Raw genomic sequence first — 19145 nt, 5'->3', positions numbered from 1 at the left:
AGAGAAAGGAAAGAAAAAGGGAAAAAAAATGAGGTGGAGGACAGGAGATGAAGAGTATTCCTCACTGTTTCTGTTAGTCCTATTTCGTTTTTTTGAATGTGCTTAAATAATAAGATGCTTTTGACCAGATATTCTTTATTTATGCATTTTGCCAAGTTTCTCACCTTTGAAAGTTATTGACTCTTTGCTGCGGTTCAGTTCCACAAGCCACACATTAATTACACCTATAATGCTTAACCTTTAAAGGGTATTGTCTGGGCTGAATGTGAAACCAGATTCCATGGATCAAAAGGTAGCATTTTAATCCTTTAATGACCGAATCCTATATTTAGGTTTGCACAATCTGTTCTCCAAACAGAATTAGTCTATATTTATGTTCATGCTCCTATCATCATAACCGAGGAACTTAAACAAATATCAACTTGTGTAATTCCATGAAAGAAATATAAAGAATCAAATGCAAAGCAACAGAAAACATAACATTTAAAATTAACTTCATATTTCAGAAATGTTGGTGTCAAATTACAAATGACTGATGGAATAATTAACCTAACCAAAGAGAGATACCGGGTAGTTTTTCTTTATGCAGACGGTAATCAACAACTGGAACAGGTTGCCAGGAAAAGTGGTAGAGGTCAGGACACTAGCCTCATTTAAAAAGCAACTTGATGAGGAGATGGTAGGGTGGGTGTTCTGAAGGGATGAGATTGGATAGCCAAAATGCCTTCTTCATCCAGATCAATCTTGTGATGATTTCTAAGCACGTTGTAACACTGTTCTTTTTATCTTTGCGATTGCTGTATGCAGGCAGTCATAAAAAGAGCATCAACATTATGGCATTTAATTGCCTGTTTTTTTCATGAGGGATTACGCCAATACATAATCCGGCTACAAATCAACAAATACTCCCAACTAAATACGCACAACTGTTAACAGATCACTGCTCGTTTTGCATAAGTGCACTTAACATAACTGATCAAAGGAATAAAATCAAGATTCCTTACTACCTCTGAAGTTTTACACTGGAATTCCATCCCCCAGTCATTCCGCCTCGCCCCCTCCTTAGCCTCCTTCAAGTCCCACCTCAAGACCCTCCTCTTTGACCATGCCATCCATCAGCCACCCTCCCTTCCCCTCCCCTCCCCACCCCAGCTCGGGTCTGAAATGCTGTATTCTGTCCAGCGCCTGGGGACGTCCTCCCGACGTGAAAGGCACTATACAAATGTAATCTTGTTGTTGTCACTGGATCAACTGCAAGCTAGTCACATCCATTTTTCATTCAACAATGAAAATGTTAAATGAACCGTTTCAGGTTTCTAATTAGCAGGATTACTCTGAAAGAAATAATTCAATACCGCAAATCTTTCCTGAACAATCAAACACTGGGACTGTTTTACTGGTGGCCGGCAGTGCTGGTTAATGTTTTTTTGCTGTATTCTATATCCCTCTCCTTCACTTCCTTTTTCGCAGATTTTCACCATCCAAAAGAAAGGCAGGGATTCATGTAGGGTCACAATCATAGTTCCACGGATATCAATCATGTGAATCCTGTAGTTCAGTGGTTAGAGCACTCACTTCAATCCACAACTGTTTGTGGGGCACTGCTGTGCACGATTGGCTGCCGCATTTCAACCACAAACTACAGTTAATTCACTTCACAGTATATTCTGTGAAGCGCTTTGAGACGTCTCAAAGACGTGATAAGGCGCTGTATCAAATGCAAAGATTATTATTATTATAGCACTTAGATATGCCTCTTGAAGTGGCCACATTTCTTGTTCACCTTCACTCCCTCCATCCAGGCAGCAGTCAGTCAGGTTTTAGTAATCAATAGTATCAGTGACATGGACACTGCCGGGTGTGGAAATGCTGATAATTATTGCACCAAAAATAATTTCAAATTGCCTCAGATCCATCAAAAGCCATCAGTGGTTTCTCCTGAAAAGGATTCTGTTGCTCGGGCAGAGCACAGCATATTCCTGAAGTGACATGAAAACCAATGTCTAACAATGATTGCCTAGTTGCGGATTTGCTTGGTTTACAAGCAGCGTGTCAATGGGGCCGTCTCCGCTAGATGTGCTCTCAGGTCTGTTTTGCTGGAAGTCCTCACAGTGCTGGGGGGGGGGATTCTGCATTGCTGGAGATTACACCCTTCAAATGAGTCATTAAACCAACTGCCTGTTCAGGTGAACATTAACGATCCCATGCACCATTTGAAAACAGAGAGGAGTTTCTTTCTCCTAACGTCCTCGACAATCCCCCACAATACAAAAAAATGGCATTCACTTTGTGGCTATCTGTGGGATAATGCTGTGTGCAAATTGACTGCTGCGTTCATCCACAAAATACAATCACCCCACTTTATAGTATATCCTGCAAAGCGCTTTGAGACATCTCCCATTGTGAAAGGCGCTATACCAAATGTAAGATTATATATTATTGTAAAACAATTGCTTTAAAGATCGTATCAGTTCAGTGAATTTTGTTTGGTGACTCAGGTGCAGATATCCATCACCAAGCTTAAGAGCATCCAAACCAGAGAGAGGTGCACATGTGTACACCAACTGTCAGTGAAGACAACATTTTACTCATTTTAAAAAAAAATCACCTAAAGAGTTTTGCTCAATGTCTCAGTGTCAATCAAGTCTCGATGGAAACTGAAAAGCTGTGAATAGCCCAAATCAGCTGGTCTTAAATGCACAAACATACCCCATAGGAGCAATTTCAGTCTTTATTATTTTAACCTGGAGGCCTTCATACATACACTTATATAAACCCAATGTGTTTGTTAGTGTAACCATTTTACACAAAGGCATCACTTAACTCTTTCATCCCAAATACAATTAAAATATGAATATTTTGGTTCTTAGTTCACAAGTTTATTATGAAAAAGAATCTGCAGCAGACCTCTGCAGTGATAGCTCCATAAAGAGGAAATAAAATGACTGGTCAGTACAACTATTCAGGTATGGACATCATGACAAATTAACTGGAAAGAGAAATTATTACGATTAAATTAAACAGTATTCCCTGAAACAAGGTTTCAGTACTCACTCACACAAATAAGAGGCCTTTGCAATTATTTTTTTTTTTAAATGGTCTTTAAGCTCCGATGATTGTTTACTGCTATTCTTCTTATCTACAAGTCATGCTCAGTAATGCTAGCTAAATGGAAAATTTATCACGAGGTGGAGGTTTTAATGTTTACATCTTTTATCTCTGCAGTCTCTGGAAAAAGCAAAAGTAACTACAAACAGAGCTCTAGGTCCAAACCGTGGTTTCTTGATCCATAACTTTCACACATCAGCATGCATTGCGGAATCGGTGCTCAAAAAAAGAATGGGTGTGACATTTGTTGACTGAGGCTTATATTTATTATGGCACGTCTTTTGGTCCATGAAGACAGCAAGTATCTGAATGTTCAAGATTCTCCTCCAATTTAAAGTTACTGTTGCTCTTCCGACATCGTCAGGCCAACTGTTAATCATGGCAATACTGTACATGTAAGATTTCTTTTACAGGAAATAGTCTGGGGTACGGCGTGTGACGTGTGGCTCACCTCTGCGAGGTGCTGGATCAAACTGCAGGCTGTGAGGAGGGAATGGAAAAAGATTTTACTATTAAATTGGAAGCCTATAACAATAGACTCAATTATAAAGGTTTTACTATTAAATTGAAAGCAATATGGAAAAAATTAAACCAAGATACGAGCAGCATCTGATCAATGGTTCAATGATGTATACCAGGGTGCTCCACGGGCCACAGCCAAAAGGTTGGAATACCCTCATATACACAATAAAGAACAAGATGATACGAGTGGGTCAAAGGGCGATGTGGCAGTTGAGAAGATGATGGGGATTGTCAAAATGATCAGAGAGGTGGCAGACGAAATTTAATTTAAGAAAATGTGACACGATTCACCTTGGTAGAAAGAATATTGAAGCTGAGTGTACCCTGGATGGTAGAAAGCTATGGGGAAGATTAGAGGAGAAAAGGGTCCAGGAATTCAGATTCACGACGCTAAATGGAACAGTACAAGGCCAAAGAGTGTATATAGAATCCTTGGCTTCATGTCCAGAGGAATTAAATATAAAAGTAGAGAAAAATGTTACATTTATATAAAACTTCACCATAATACAGGAAGGTAATGATAGCACTGGGATGAGTGGATACAGTATCAAGAAAGATTGAACAGGTAGAGCTTTTCTTTCTCGAGTTGAGAAGATCCAGACGGGACATGATAGTGGTACTTAATATTATGAAATGATTTGTTAAGGAAGACATTGGTAGGTTGTTTCCATTTAGCAGCGAATCCAAAAGGGGGACAAATATAAGATTGTAAGGTAGCAAATATGCTATGGAGGAGTAATTTATACACAGCGACCAACACTTACAAAGAGTATTTAAGGGTGTCATCAAGTTCCATTATTGCAGCTTGGTTGCCACATCGATAACAGTAGTTCGGAGCACTGAAGATAGTTACTACATTGCGATCATGACACCAGTTGTAACCCTGCAACAGAAAAGGGTTGTATTCCATTATTACATTCTGCAACAAAGGCAACCATCGTTTCAGAGGTAGGAGGACACAGTGTTGAGTGACTAGCGGCACAGCACATTAGGTAAGTTTGTGATAAAATGCAGGGTCGTAAAATCCTTGGCATTTACAGCACCGAAGGAGACCATTCTACCCATCGAGCCTGCACCAGATATGAACAAGGTGTTCATTCAATCCCAGGACGCTTTTTTATTTCAATATCCGTCCAGCTTTCCTTCATATACCCAGCTACTTTCCTCTGGACTTCCTCCACAATGGACTTTGCCTCTATCACCTTACTTGGCAGGGCATTCCACACCCCAAATCCAAGTGAAAACATTTAATCTAAGCTCTCCTTGTGATTATCTTATCACTATGTAATAATAAGTAAAAAAGCTAATAAAATATAACATAGTTATAAGATATTATAACTTTATAAATATGCAATGATTTTAATAATAAGTATTATTAATGTAATAATGTTTGGTATGCAAATGTTAAGTACACAACTCTCAATGTTATTTAATCCCAATTAATTTATCTAGTGAAGTCTCTAAAATTGGTACTTAATATCTTTTTAAAAAGTGCCCTTATTTTTACCTCCATCACCAGCTGGTGAGCTCGAGAAACCAAGGTAAGGCCATTCGCATGATTGAAAGTCTCAGAAATATCCTGGCCAAAGGTGTAACCAGCACCCCTAGGCGAGATACCCCAACCTCCGCGGTCATCTGGGTCTGACCACAGCAAGTCGCACATTGGACCCTAAAAATACAGGGGGGAAAACAAGTGAGGATTTACATTTCAAGATTCTGGTCCTCACCTTCAAAGCCCTCCACGGTCTCGCACCGCCCTACCTCTGCGACCTCCTAACCCTCTACCAACCTGCCCACTCTCTCTGCTCAGCGAGTTCCGGCCTGCTTCACGTCTGCCACTTCGCTCGCACCACCATTGCCAGGCGGGCCTTCAGCCTCTCTGCCCCCACCCTTTGGAACTCCATCCCACAGTCCCTCCGCTCGCCCCTTCCGTTGCCTCCTTCGACCTTGACTTTGGTCACCCACCTATCCCTACCCTCCCCGCCCTCCTGATCCCAACTCCGGTGCGGATCCCTGACTGTCCAGCGCCTTGGGACGTCCTCCTGACATGAAAGGCGCTGTACAAATGTAATTTGTTGTTGTTGATGAGGTAAGCAGTCATATACAAGTCAAGCAGAATATCCTTTCCCCCTTCAGAAATCAGGATATACCTCATGTGGAACCTCTTGGAGACGGTCAAGTGCTCTGATGTGATCCAGGGTATCTATAGACGGAGACAGGCCGCCATGGAGACAGAAAATCTGAAAAAAACATTTTTTTAAATTAGCCAATTTTAAATGAATGCGGTTTACAGAAATTATTGCTATGCTAACAGGGCCGTTTGCTTCATAAAATTTAGAATGCACAGGCCTCACACCCCGAAGAGAAAAAAGAAATCCACGTGGTCTGCAACCCATCCTTTGTTATTGCTGCAAACTTTTTTTTTGGTCAACTGCGTGTCTGACATGTGCAGAAACCCAGCACCATGTTTAAGGGTATCCAAACCAAACAGAGTTCCATCGTTCCAGAGTGTGTCAACTACAAGTGGACACCGGGCAAGCTTCCACTGCTTATCCATCTAGGACCACCCTATCCATTAGGGCTTTAGCTTGTAGGATCAACAGGAGTGAATGGGAAGAATCCCAGATCCCAGGAACTGCCGATGAGCTAGGCTGGCTGCTCTGTCATCAGCAGTGGACCTGTCTGGCTCAGGAAACAGATTACAAGGACCGCCACGGACTGACACAATTCTGACTTTCTGTTACCAAGCAAGCAGTCGGCCATCTTGCTGTAAACATAGGTGTCACCCATGCAACTTAAGCTCATGAGCAATCCTTAACTGTATCGCTCAGTTTGATCAGTAAATGCATTGCAAAGAATAATCAGTTTGGTGATTATGCACTCAAGTCTTTAAATCATTTTAATTCCATGAAACAATACAAAAGTAAACTTTAGCCACAACTAATATATATAATCCAAGCTGTATTTACCTGGCCATCCACCAAGGCAGTCAGCGGAAGATAATCAAAGAGATCTGTAAAATATTTCCATACATTGGCATTTCCGTATTTCCTTAAACATTCATCATAGAACCCATATACTTGTGTGATCTGTCTGCTCTCATGGTTTCCTCTAAGTATTGTGATACGCTCACGATAACGTACCTGAAAAACAACTTTCCATTAATGAATCATACATCAAATACAATACATTTAACATAAGCAAATGCTGGTTTGATGCTTTCATGTTTCACAAAATCAACCTTTTTTTTGATATTTGCAGCTAAAATAAGTCTCCAAATTATTATTTTTCGTTTTAAAAAGGTGCCCGATATCTATTCAGTGACCCAAATCTACTCGAAATGTGCCACCCTGAATAGGCACATCCCATGGAAACCAAGTGTTAACTATAATTAATCTGCATTCAATCTAATTCAGAATGACTGGATCGTAGACAAGCAAACAGTATCGGTAATCACACATTAGACTAAGTACAAATCAGTAACAGGTCTAACTAAAAAAGTTGCACCAGGGGTAGCTTGGTACAAGACCTGTATCTTTTTCCTTACTGTGCCCTTTTCTCCACGTCTCACTTTCTATCTGTCTCTCAACCCGTCTTTCTGATTACCCCTACACTGTACAAAAGTATAAAATCTTTGCATTATCACTCCCAAAAATAGTTGGACATATGCACACAGTTGCATACATGATTACCAAGCCTTTAAATAAGCAGTTACTGCCAACTCAGTCTAACTGCACAGCTAAATTGTGCCCTTGGGAACGCCATGTGCAAACTCACAACTGAATTACTTTTGACTGTTGTGTTCTTGTAGCCGCATATTCACTTAGCAGAACCAGATGTGAATAAGTAGACAGCTGGAGTGCAGGTAGGTAATCAACGTTCCATTGTTGGTTTCATCTGTCAGATGCTTGCTTAACTTTCTGAAACTAGTCGTGTTTTGACAATAGATTTCAGCTGAGTAATTGTAAAAATACCCGATTTACCACTCATTAATTTATTGCATTACAGAAATACTAAAAAAANCTTATAATTTTAAACATTTACATAATGAAAATGACATACCTTTAGAGCTACTAGCAGCGTAACTGTTTCAACGGAATAATAACCTCTGTCAACATAATCTCCCATAAAAAGGTAATTTGTATCTGGTGATTTGCCTCCAATTCTGAAAAGCTCCATGAGGTCATGAAACTGACCATGGACATCCCCACAGACTGTAACAGGACATCGCACTTCCTGCACATTGGATTCCTTTGTCAAGATTTCTTTTGCCTGAAAAATTAAATTGAATAAAGTGAGATGAGCTAAAAATCATTCCTGCTAGATGGGAGCAAACCTGAACAATGAGTACATAAATACTAATTACAAGATTACATTTATGGATGATCGTGATTTGAATTATCTTCGATGCTGAAATTGGCAAAATTCCCAAATTAAAAGTCAATGAACCTTGAACACTATTTTGTAAAAACACACGATAAGGCACAAAACAAAACCAGATGAATTATTCAAGTCCAACAAACACAGTCCAAAATTTAGTCTTTAAAATTTTAAATTGCAAAATATATATGTTCATGTATTATAATATTACTTTTTTAAATTTAAAATGGGTAAGTAAAATAATCTAATCAAATAAAGAGTACAGCGAGACAGATGTCTTAAGCACCCAATTAGTAAGCCAGTGGCAAATTCATCTTCATATGCAGTCTTTACCATGCCATTCATCAATTCATAATTACTTCAGTCTCAACATGGACTGCTCATTAGACACTTTGCCATAGATTGTAACAGAAAATACCGATGAATTTCTCTGTAGAAAAAGTTAAAATATGGGTGCATTAATGTCCAAAGGGGGAAACAGTGCAAATATGCTTTAAAAACATTGCCCAGGATTGAATCCAAGATCCTCATCGTTTAAATCCCTCCATGGTCTTGCTCCACCTGCCTTCTACAAGCCTACCCCCTCCCTTTTTCCGGTGCGCAATAGCCTGCCACTCCCACCATTGAAAATCGGGCTTTTAGCCTATCTGCTCCACTCCTTGGAGCTTTATCCCAGAGTCTCTTCGCCTCAACCCTTTCAAGGTTTGTCTTAAGACCTTCTTCAACCGCGCCTTTAATGATCTTTCCCTGCCACAAACACACCCCACACCACACACTCCAACCCCCCTTCCAAACCCAACTCCCAGCTCAGGTGCAAAAGAGAATGGTAAAGGGAAATGTGGGCCCATTAAAGATGAGATGTAGGTGAGACTATAATGGACAATAAGGATATGGCAAACTTGTTAAATGAATACTTTACATCCGTTTTCACAGTTAAGAGGACAAAATAACAGCAGCACAAGGGAACCTAAAAATGAGGTACTCATTGCATTTAATATAATTTTTTAAAAAAGGTAATGGGAGAAAATAATGGGACTTAAAATAGACAAATCTCCAGGACCTGATGATTTACAGCAGAGCATTAAAATGAATAGGGGAGGAAATTGCAAATTGCAAATGCTATTCCATTATTAAGAAGGGAGGGAGAAACCAAGTAACCACCAGACCCGCCAGCTTAACAACAACTTGCACTTACAGAGCACCCTCCACACGAGGTAGCGTCTCAGAGCACTTAACATTAGTTGTTGGGAAGCTACTGGAATCTCCTGTTCCTAAGAGGCAATTTATGCAAGTTTTACTGTATTGTAAATTATATAATAGTATAATCCATTTCCACATGTATGTAGATGACAACCAACTTGCTATCAAATAAAATCAAAAACTCAAAAACCACCACAGGCCCTCACCCCATGAATTCCTTCAACCTTAGCAAAACAACCACTTCCTTCATTCAACATACATCGGTCCACTTTATGAGTCCTCTGCTTTATGTGACCCACCAGTGTTCAGTCATTCTGCAAATGCCCTCTGGAACTCCATACTAGAGTCCCTCCAACTCAGTCCCTTTGACTTGCTCCCTCCCTCACCTCATTTAACTCTGTCTCAAGATGTACCTATTTGACCGTGCTTTCGGTCATCATTCCCTCCCCCACACCACCTCGGTGGCCGAGGGAAGCTCCAATTGTCTGTCCTGACAATGAACCACGAAACACTGCCCTCACTTCTCTCTCTCTGCTCTCTTACTTTTTGTTTCTCTTTCCCCCTCTGTCGCACACACTCTCTAATCCCTCACTCTTCCCTCTCCCACTCTCTCCCACAAACTCTCTCACCCCCTCCATCCTGGAGTCCTTTGGAGTCCTGTAGCTCAGTGGTTAGAGCACTCGCTTTGCAAGTGAGAGACCTGATTTCAATTCCAGGCAGAGGGCGAAACCTTGGGCAAGTTTCCTTACTCCACACAGAGCCTAATAATAATCCCTCCAAAAAAAAAAACCAATAATAAATTGGTCATTTTCAATCTACGACTGTTTGTGGGACATTGCTGTGCGCAATTGGCTGCCGCGTTCGCCCACAAATATACAGTCAATTCACTTTACAGTGTGTTCTGTGAAGCGCTTTGGGACGTCCTCCCGACGTGAAAAGCGCTATATCAAATGCAAGGATTATTATTATTATTATCCCCGTTTCTGTCTCCCCCTCACATTCTCTACTTCTCTCAATCTCACTTCCTCTCTATCTCACTCCCTCTCTCTCACACACTCTCCTCCTTCTCTGAACGACTTCCCCTTTCTCTCATTCAATCACTCTCTCTGGCCCCCTGCACCCCTCTTCCCCCCAGAGCCACCTGGTGGTTGCTAAGGCGGCAATGGATAAGGAGACATGTTTGCCTTCCTGACAAGACTGCAGGAACAGCGGGTAATTTCACTTTCCACGCTGCGTCCTCCCAACCGCCGGCTTCTGCCATTGCCATGGGAGAACGCTGACCGGGGAGGGAGTGGAAGTTGGAAATGGTCTCGTGCCAGATAACATCACCAGCTGGGCCGCAAGCGGCCTGTGGAACGCCAGTTGGTCCACTCCGATTTAAATGAATAATACTCAACATTACAGAAGATGGCAGGAACTGGGCTACCAGTCAAGTAAATGTGAAAATAGTTTTGAACATCCCTGATTAAACACATTTTACCAGTCTTGAACTATGTCACTGCTATATTGCTTAGTCATTATCCATTGTATCAGGTGCAGCATTATGCTAACAATCTCCAGTGGGAGGATAAACAATATATTAGTTCCACCCAAATGCCTGTCACAAAAAAAAACCTACAAATCTGCTTACCAAAACATATCTTTTTTTAAGCAAAGAAATAACATGTGGGTTTATTGAACACGGATTTTTCGGAATGGGACCATCAATTTCAGAATCATCATTTCCACTATCAGCTCAAATTATTCCAAGAAGGAAGCAACAGACAGTATTCAATTTCTCACACAAGATCCAACAGATGTGGGCAAATGGCAAAGTCTTCAGAGTTCTGAACTTTACCTGGATCACTTGAGAATAATTAACAATTACATTTTGGGGAATGGATGCAAATTTAAATATATTAATTTTAAAAACCTATTTTACTTAACGAGCCAGCAAGTGCTCATGCAATGATGGGTCAAGACTACATTTTAATCCTTGCATTTGATATAGCGGTTTTCACGTCAGGAGGACGTCCCAAAGCTCTTCACAGAACACACTGTAGAGTGAATTGACTGTATATTTGTGGGCGGACGCGGCAGCCGATCGCGCACAGCAATGTCCCACAAACAGTCGTAGATTGAAAATGACCAATTTATTATTGTTTTGGGTTTTGGAGGGATTATTATTAGGCTCTGTGTGGAGTAAGGAAACTTGCCCAAGGTTTCGCCCTCTGCCTGGAATTGAACTCAGGTCTCTCGCTTGCAAAGCGAGTGCTCTAACCACTGAGCTACAGGACTCCAAATTTCCCGCGATTTAATGAGTCTTGACCAGCTGCCTGCCGCACGCACTTCTGGCAAGCATTGGAATCACCGGAAATTAAGTTCTTCTGCACATGCGTCGACAGATCAGGATGTGATTTCCCCCGATTCAAGGCAACCGTCAAATGTGGGAGTAAAGCAAGAGTAGGGGAGCAACGATACGGGTTTGGAGGTGGTTGATGCAAGTCTTGCAAAGAAACCAAAGTGGTTTTGATGGGAAACTGAATGGGACTCGAAGAAATGTACGACTTAGGCATTTGAATATATGATTTATAAAGACCTGTCCGAGTTTGTCGTGCTATGGGATCTTTAACAACCACCTGAACAGACCAACGGGGGGAAATGGTTTAATGTTTCACCTGAAGGATGCACTGCATCGTCTGAGGAACTCTTGCTTTACTCCCACATTTGACGGTTGCCTTGAATCGGGGGAAATGACATCCTGAGCTGTTCTCTGGGTGAGATGCAAAAAATAAAAAAGGTTCCACCTGCCTGCTTAGATAAAACCTTAAAGAATTTGTGGCACGATTTGAAAAGAGTTTTTCCCGGTATCCTGACCAACAAACCTCCACGTAAAAATCAGGTGCAGGAACAGGGGAATAGATAGTAATCACTTCAGGAAAAAAAAAGTATTGTAATCAGAATACAAAAACTCGTGTTTGAATTTTTGTTAACAGTAAAGCTACCATAGAAAATGCCTCCCTTGGATCTAGGTCACATTTTGTCCTGTACAGTTCAACTGGTTGAGAGATTATATCCGAGTCAAATGAACATTGGGAACATTGCACAACTGATGCGCTACACTGTATTAACCAGCTGACGGTGGAAGTTTAAATACAGACAAAGCACAATGGTCCCTTCTGCAAGTTTTAATTCTGAAGAGATCTAAACCCAATGTCCGGCATTTGTCCTCATTTTTTTCGTAAATTGGCAACATTTGCAGATCAAAATGCTGCCAATTTAGCAAAATAAAACGCAGCTGCCACATAAACAAGAGTACTTAGTACAGTAACCCACCAAAAGAAGGGCAAGCAAAGTGCCTCTATGTGGGGAAGAATGGAATACAGACAATTCAACACAAGTCACTCACAAATTTATATCGAAGTTAGTGATCCTGAGATCCTTAGTAAAATGAACATTCCTTTTTTGTTGTCCTACATTCATGCTCTACATGAGCGCTGAATGAAAATGGCTGGCCAGCCTTTTGATTCCTGCAGTTAATATTTTTGTATTCTTTACTACTTTCTTTATCCAGTGTTAAGCGATGTTGGAAATCAGGTCACCTATATTCTCTATTCCTCCCTTTGGGAACTGTCTCACTTTTCAACAATCCCAACATGCAATAATCCTCCGTAGCAAATAAATAACAAAAAAATGTGAGATGCCACCCACATGAAATGCACTGTATAAATGCAGGTTATGGCTGAAAATAACTCTACCCCTTTAACCTTTACTTTCCCTTAAAGCAATTATTTCCATCAACCAATATCCAATCCTTACTACCCTTTAGACAAAGCAATACAACCTGGCAGCAGAAGCTCTCTGGTATTACGTGGTCACTTTATGTGGGGGAACAGAATTCCCCGGATAATAATGAGTGGGATCACCCTCCCATCAATTTGCACTCTTCCTGAAACCAACTGAGCTTCTGTGATTAGTTGGGGGAAAAGGAGGAAACACTCAAGTGAATATTTGCGTAAAACATTTAAACTAAGAGAGTGGAGCAAGTGTCACTTGATTTGGCAAACTTAAAAGCAAGCATAACTTGTAACTAATGCCAATAACATAAGTCCCATAGAATGGCAAGTCACACTTCAGATCCTGTTGCTGAAAACTTCCAGATCATTTCTGGATCCTACAGCAAGACTTGGAAGTTTATAAATTTATAATCTAGGCTAATCTTATAGAACAACACTGAGGGAAATGGCGATTTGTTGCAGTGTTGTCCTGGGAATAAAATGATGTGCCATTTAATTATTGTGAATTAGGTGGATGTTAAAAATTCCATGACACAGTGAGTCAGAAGTTCTTGTTCAATTATCTCATTGCTGATTGTGGGATGTTTATAGGTGCAGGTTAGCTTCTGAATTGGTCCGCATTAGTCACAAATTACATCAAGTGCTTTAAAAAGATTTGACATCAAGATGTATAATACAGCAATGCAAGTATTATTTCAGCCTTTCTACTATGGGGTAAATGCTAAGTGGAAACCATGTAATTGCTGGACGTCATCTAGAAAATGGTTTAAACTGTTTAATAACAATAGATAGACAGAGCAGGAAGAAAATAAGTTTAGTTGTATATAAAGTCATGGATGTACATAAGATGCTCTCCAATTGGTTAAAAAAAATCTATGCGTATGAAATGATCAGTGTTGGTGCCTAAATATACCATGGTTTGTCGATTACTAAATTTGTGATAAGACCAAAAATCAATTTTAAGTCCTGAGATCATTGTCTGAAAGCAGCAAAAAGTATCTAAACTCATACCTCAAAAACTATGGCAATTAAACCTCAATGACTGTATCAAAAATTGTCAATTTTCAGCATCTCATCAAAACCAGCAAAAACACTAAGTAGTCAACAGAAAAAGTCTCCTATCAAATCAAGGTCAACCGATGCCATGTCCTGGTGATTGCTTTAAAATTGCAAATAGATAAAATGCTCTATTTTTTCGGGTGGTTGATGTGCATGGGTGTGCATATTGCACACTCCCAAGTGTGACATCAGACTAATCATAGAAAGCTGGATGAACTACAGTACTATAATATTTCTTGGGCTCAAGCCAAATTCATTATCTTGCTTCCTTTGAATATATACACAGTGGTCGCCTAAATAATTAATTCAATCAATATTTTTACCCATGAGGTTACCCATAACTCAATCATCAGTAATCAGGTCAACATGACTTACGATATTTAAGACATCACATTGCCTATCATAAAACCCTATATACATTTATATATAAAACAAAATACACTTACCTATCAACGGGCAGTGAAACACGCCACGAATTGGCATACCCTTTTCGGATGTGCAATTCTATGAAATGTTTCTGTTTGGCAATTTTGTTTTTACGTATATATAAAAAAAACTCTTCTGTTACCAAATTGCGGGAAGAGAAGCCCCCGGCATCGGCAGTTTTTAAGTTCCATTAGAAATGCCCTATAACGATGTGAAACATGACGATGCAGTCTGCAAAGCGTGCGCATTCCGTCCTTTTATCTTCACTTTTTGATTATTGTCAACTTACTTTTAAACGCACACACACACACACCTGCTCCAATAAAGCACTCCATTTAACGGATACGAAGCCCTGAATCTCAACACTTGACACGACTTGACTGGGATAAGTCGCTCAACTCACCTCATTATTTTTACGCGCGCACACACGCACGCGCACACTCATTCTGCAGGATTAATCGATTATAATCCAGCATAACGGTGGGCGGGGATGCAACCGATTTGAATGGAAACCCAAGAGGGGATGGATCGACTGATTGACTTGATTGATCCATCGATTGATTAATCGATTGTCAACCCAGTTTAAAAAAAAGGGGAGGGGGGTCCCATCAGAAACGAAACCAGCTCTTGACCTGCCTTGTCAATGGGACAACAACAACAACAACAACACAAATCATGAATTTTTGACAGATCAAAACCCCTCTATAAAAATGTATTTTATTTTTTTTTTTTGGGGGGGGGGGGAGGAGGGGGAAGAAGGGGAATCAACTCAAGGGCCTGAAGATAAGATGAGATGGAGTGACAGTCGACTCCCAGGCCGGTTGTGTGGGTGTCTGTGAGGCTGGGGCGGGGGAGCTAACCTTCAGGGTTGTCGTGTGGTGCCGCTCTGAGGCCGATCCTGATCGAAAGGCGCCATTTTAGGTGCGTCGTGAAGGGGGAAGAGGGAGGAGGGAGTTTATAACATTAACACAGACACTCACACACACACACACACACAGAGAGAGAGACCAGAAATACATACATAAATACCGGCTCCCAGGCCCCCCCAACCGAAGCCAAACCAACTTAGTCAGTCACCCACACACCCCTTCTCCCCCTTTTCTCTCTCCCTGATGTCTCTCATTCATAACCCGCCTCAGCTTTGCGACCTGACCTGTCCCCTCTCCCTCTCTCTCTCTCTCTTCCACCCCTTATCTTCTCTCTCTCCTCTCTCCCCACCAACCCCCCACTCTCTCTCTCTCTCTCTCACACCAAATAAAATTAAAAGCCCGAGTTACACGGGGAAAAAAAGCCGCCGTCAGAGGTCACAGAGAGAGAGACCGGGCGGCACCGGTCGGGCCTCGGCCCGAGAGGAGGTTAAAAGAAAAAAAAAGGAGGGACCGCGCGAGCCGCCGGGTCCCCGGAAACCTTTCCCGCCTGACCTCAGGCGCCCCCTCAGCCGCCAACACCCCCCACACACACACCCCCCACCACCCCCCTCAGCCGCCAACACCCCCCCCACCCCCCTCAGCCGCCAACAACCCCCACACACACCCCCCCCCCCCCCCCCTCAGCCGCCAACAACACCCACACACACCCCCCACCACCCCTCAGCCGCCAACACCACCCCCACACACAGCCCTCACCCCCCTCAGCCGCCAACAACCCCCACACCCCCCTCAGCCGCCAACACCCCCCCCACACACAGCCCTCACCCCCCTCAGCCGCCAACAACCCCCACACCCCCCTCAGCCGCCAACAACACCCACACACACCCCCCACCACCCCCCTCAGCCGCCAACACCCCCCACACACACCCCCGGGGTCTCCTCACCCCACCTTCTCGCACAGCGTCTTGACTTGACTCTCCGTCAGCTGTTTGCAGTCGTTCAGCTGCTCGATCCACTGGTCCAGTTCCTTGGTGAAGACCTTCTCGTCCATGGCGGGTGAGGTGAGGGGGAGAGAGAGGGGAGGAAGGAAGGAAGGGAGGAGAGAGAGAGGAGGGAGGGAGGGAGGGGAGGAAGGAAGGAAGGAACAGCCAACAGCAGCAGCAGCAGTAGGTCGTTCGCCGGTACTTTTTTTTTCCTCTCAAAAAAATATCTTAAATTTTCTCTCTCTCTCTCTCTCTCTCCGCGGGAGATTTTCTGGATTTTTTTATTTTTTTTAATTAGCAATCATACAATTTTTTTTTCTTTTCTTTCCTTCCCCCCCCCACACACAAAAACGAAAAAAAAAGAAACGACACCCACCGGGGGGGTGGAGGGGGGATTCGAGCTGCTGCTGGTGGTGGTGGTGGAGGAGGAGGAAGAGGAGGATGAGGAGGAAAGAGAGACGAGGCCGAACAGCTCTCTCTCTCTCTCTCTCTCTCGCTCTGTGGCTCCGGGAACAGCCCGTGTCCCGCTCCCCTCCACAAAATGGCGGTCGGCCCGCAGTCAGTGACGGCGCCGGGCGGCTCCTCCTCCCCTCCCTCTTTGTTTCCCTCCCTCCCTCCCTCCCTCTCTCTCTCTCTCTCTCCGCCCTCTCTCCTTCCTCTCTCTCCCCCCCCCCCTCTTTCTTCACTCTCTCGTTCACCTCTTCTCACTCCCTCCCTTTTTCTCTGTTTCCCTCCCTCTTTCTCTTCCTCCCTCTTTGTTTCCCTCCCTCCCTCCCTCCCTCCCTCCGCCCTCTCTCCTTCCTCTCTCCCCCCCCCCCCCCTCTTTCTTCACTCTCTCGTTCACCTCTTCTCTCACTCCCTCCCTCTTTTTCTCTTTCCCTCCCTCTTCCTCCGTCCCTCCCTCTTTCTCTCTCTCCCTCCCTCCCTTTCCTCCCTCCCTCTTTCTCTCTCTCCCTCCCTCCCTTTCCTCCCTCCCTCTTTCTCTCTCTCCCTCCCTCCCTTTCCTCCCTCCCTCTTTCTTCTCTCCCTCCCTTTCCTCCCTCCCTCTTTCTCTCTCCCTCCCTTTCCTCCCTCCCTCTTTCTCTCCCTCCCTCCCTCTTTCTCTCCCTCCCTCCCTCTTTCTCTCCCTCCCTCTTTCTTCTCTCTCCCTCCCTCTTTCTCTCCCTCCCTCCCTCTTTCTCTCCCTCCCTCCCTCTTTCTCTCCCTCCCTCCCTCTTTCCCTCCCTCTGGCTGGCTCTCCCTCCCTCTCCCCCTCCCTCTGGCTGGCTCTCCCTCCCTCTCCCCCTCCCTCTGGCTGGCTCTCCCTCCCTCTCCCCCTCCCTCTGGCTGGCTCTCCCTCCCTCTCCCCCTCCCTCTGGCTGGCTCTCCCTCCCTCTCCCCCTCCCTCTGGCTGGCTCTCCCTCCCTCTCCCCCTCCCTCCGGCTGGCTCTCCCTCCCTCCCTCCCTCTGGCTGGCTCTCCCTCTTTCTCTCCCTCCCTCCCTCCCTCTCCCCCTCCCTCTGGCTCTCCCTCTGGCAGGTCACAGCAAGAGAAGCCGCAATCCTCGCTGCACATTCATGGCATTCCGGCAGACGGGTTGTCAAACCGCTGGGATTAGATTATTTCGGCACTCCCTGCAAACACCATTCGGAAGGGTGATGGTGATGATGATGATCATAATAATCCTTACATTTTGACACAACGCCTGATCACGTCTTCGAGACGTCTCAAAGCGCTTCACAGACTACGCCGTAAAGTGAATTGACCGTATACTTGTGGGCGAAACGCGGCGGCCAAATTGCGCACAGCAGCGTCTGTCCCACAAACAGCCGCGGATTGAAAATGACCGATTTATTATCGGTTTGGTTTTTTTTTGGAGGGATTATTATTAGGGCTCCGTGTGGAGTAAGGAAACTTGCCCAAGGTTTCGCCCTCTGCCTGGAATTGAACTCAGGTCACTCGCTTGCAAAGCGAGTGCTCTAACCACTGAGCTACAGGACTCCACGTAAGATCAGGGCTGATGTCCAGTTACCCGCCCTTACCCTGTTTCCCTTAATACCCCGACCTAACAATTTGCTATCCACCTCAGTCTTCAAACAGGGGAACGGGGAGATGCATATTTCAAATGAATGGTATTCAGGGAGTGGGGGTGTGGGGGGAGAATAGGGAATTCTGTCTGACAGATAATAAAATAACCCTTTCAGAGAGCTTCATCAGAGGGGCAAACACTAATGCAACGCATCAGTGACCCAATGGGCCTAACAGTCTCCTTCTGTACCATAATTATTTATGATTCTGTGCTTCAAATCATCTCCTACAGGGCCGTTTTATTATTTGATGCGCTTCTCACCGCTCGTCCGTCTCGGATACATGAGCAAGCATTCACAAACCTGGACTGCAAGTAACTCCTTCCAGCCCTGGACTCTCCTCATCAGCTATTTGATGGACGTCTGCCTTCAGCACTGTGGAAAAGCCTATTAGAGGACAGCGTGTGACGTGCCAGCCGGCTTGTTCCAGAAATCCAAGAATCTTAAAAACTGGGTCATTCAAAGGGACGTGATGGTGGATGTCCCAGAATGTTCTAAATATTTTTATTAACTTAGGGTTAGGGTGGAGTCCTGTAGCTCAGTTGTGGAGTCCTGGAGCTCAGTGGTTAGAGCACTCGCTTTGCAAGTGAGAGACCTGAGTTCAATTCCAGGCAGAGGGCGAAACCTTGGGCAAGTTTCCTTACTCCACACAGAGCCTAATAATAGTCCCTCCAAAACCAAAAACAATAATAAATTGGTCATTTTCAATCTACGACTGTTTGTGGGACATTGCTGTGCGCAATCGGCTGCCGCGTTC

At 43.6% G+C, this 19145-nt stretch overlaps 1 protein-coding gene and 1 long non-coding RNA gene across 3 annotated transcripts; both read right to left on the bottom strand.

Moving 5' to 3' along the window:
* Window positions 1-2868: 2868 nt before the first annotated feature.
* On the bottom strand, window positions 2869-16558 carry ppp2ca (protein phosphatase 2 catalytic subunit alpha). Its single transcript, NM_001292338.1, is given in 7 exon segments — window positions 2869-3588; window positions 4395-4513; window positions 5138-5299; window positions 5781-5870; window positions 6600-6773; window positions 7693-7902; window positions 16290-16558. Coding segments are annotated over 7 exon segments (930 nt in total). The 5' UTR covers window positions 16392-16558; the 3' UTR covers window positions 2869-3515.
* LOC121850032 lies at window positions 14732-15677 on the bottom strand. 2 transcript variants are annotated; one of them, XR_006085447.1, is made up of 2 exons: window positions 15452-15677; window positions 14732-14784 (listed from the first exon to the last, which is right to left on the bottom strand). It is a non-coding gene; the product is annotated as an uncharacterized LOC121850032 (long non-coding RNA). The 2 variants fall into 2 exon arrangements; XR_006085448.1 differs by having other exon boundaries at window positions 15456-15467.
* Window positions 16559-19145: the final 2587 nt, after the last annotated feature.

Source organism: Callorhinchus milii, unplaced genomic scaffold, assembly GCF_018977255.1.
Source record: "Callorhinchus milii isolate IMCB2004 unplaced genomic scaffold, IMCB_Cmil_1.0 Scaffold13, whole genome shotgun sequence".
In the NCBI taxonomy this organism is placed as follows: domain Eukaryota; kingdom Metazoa; phylum Chordata; class Chondrichthyes; order Chimaeriformes; family Callorhinchidae; genus Callorhinchus; species Callorhinchus milii.
The sequence above is the reverse complement of the archived record's forward strand: the minus strand, read 5'-3'. Positions and strand labels throughout refer to the sequence as shown.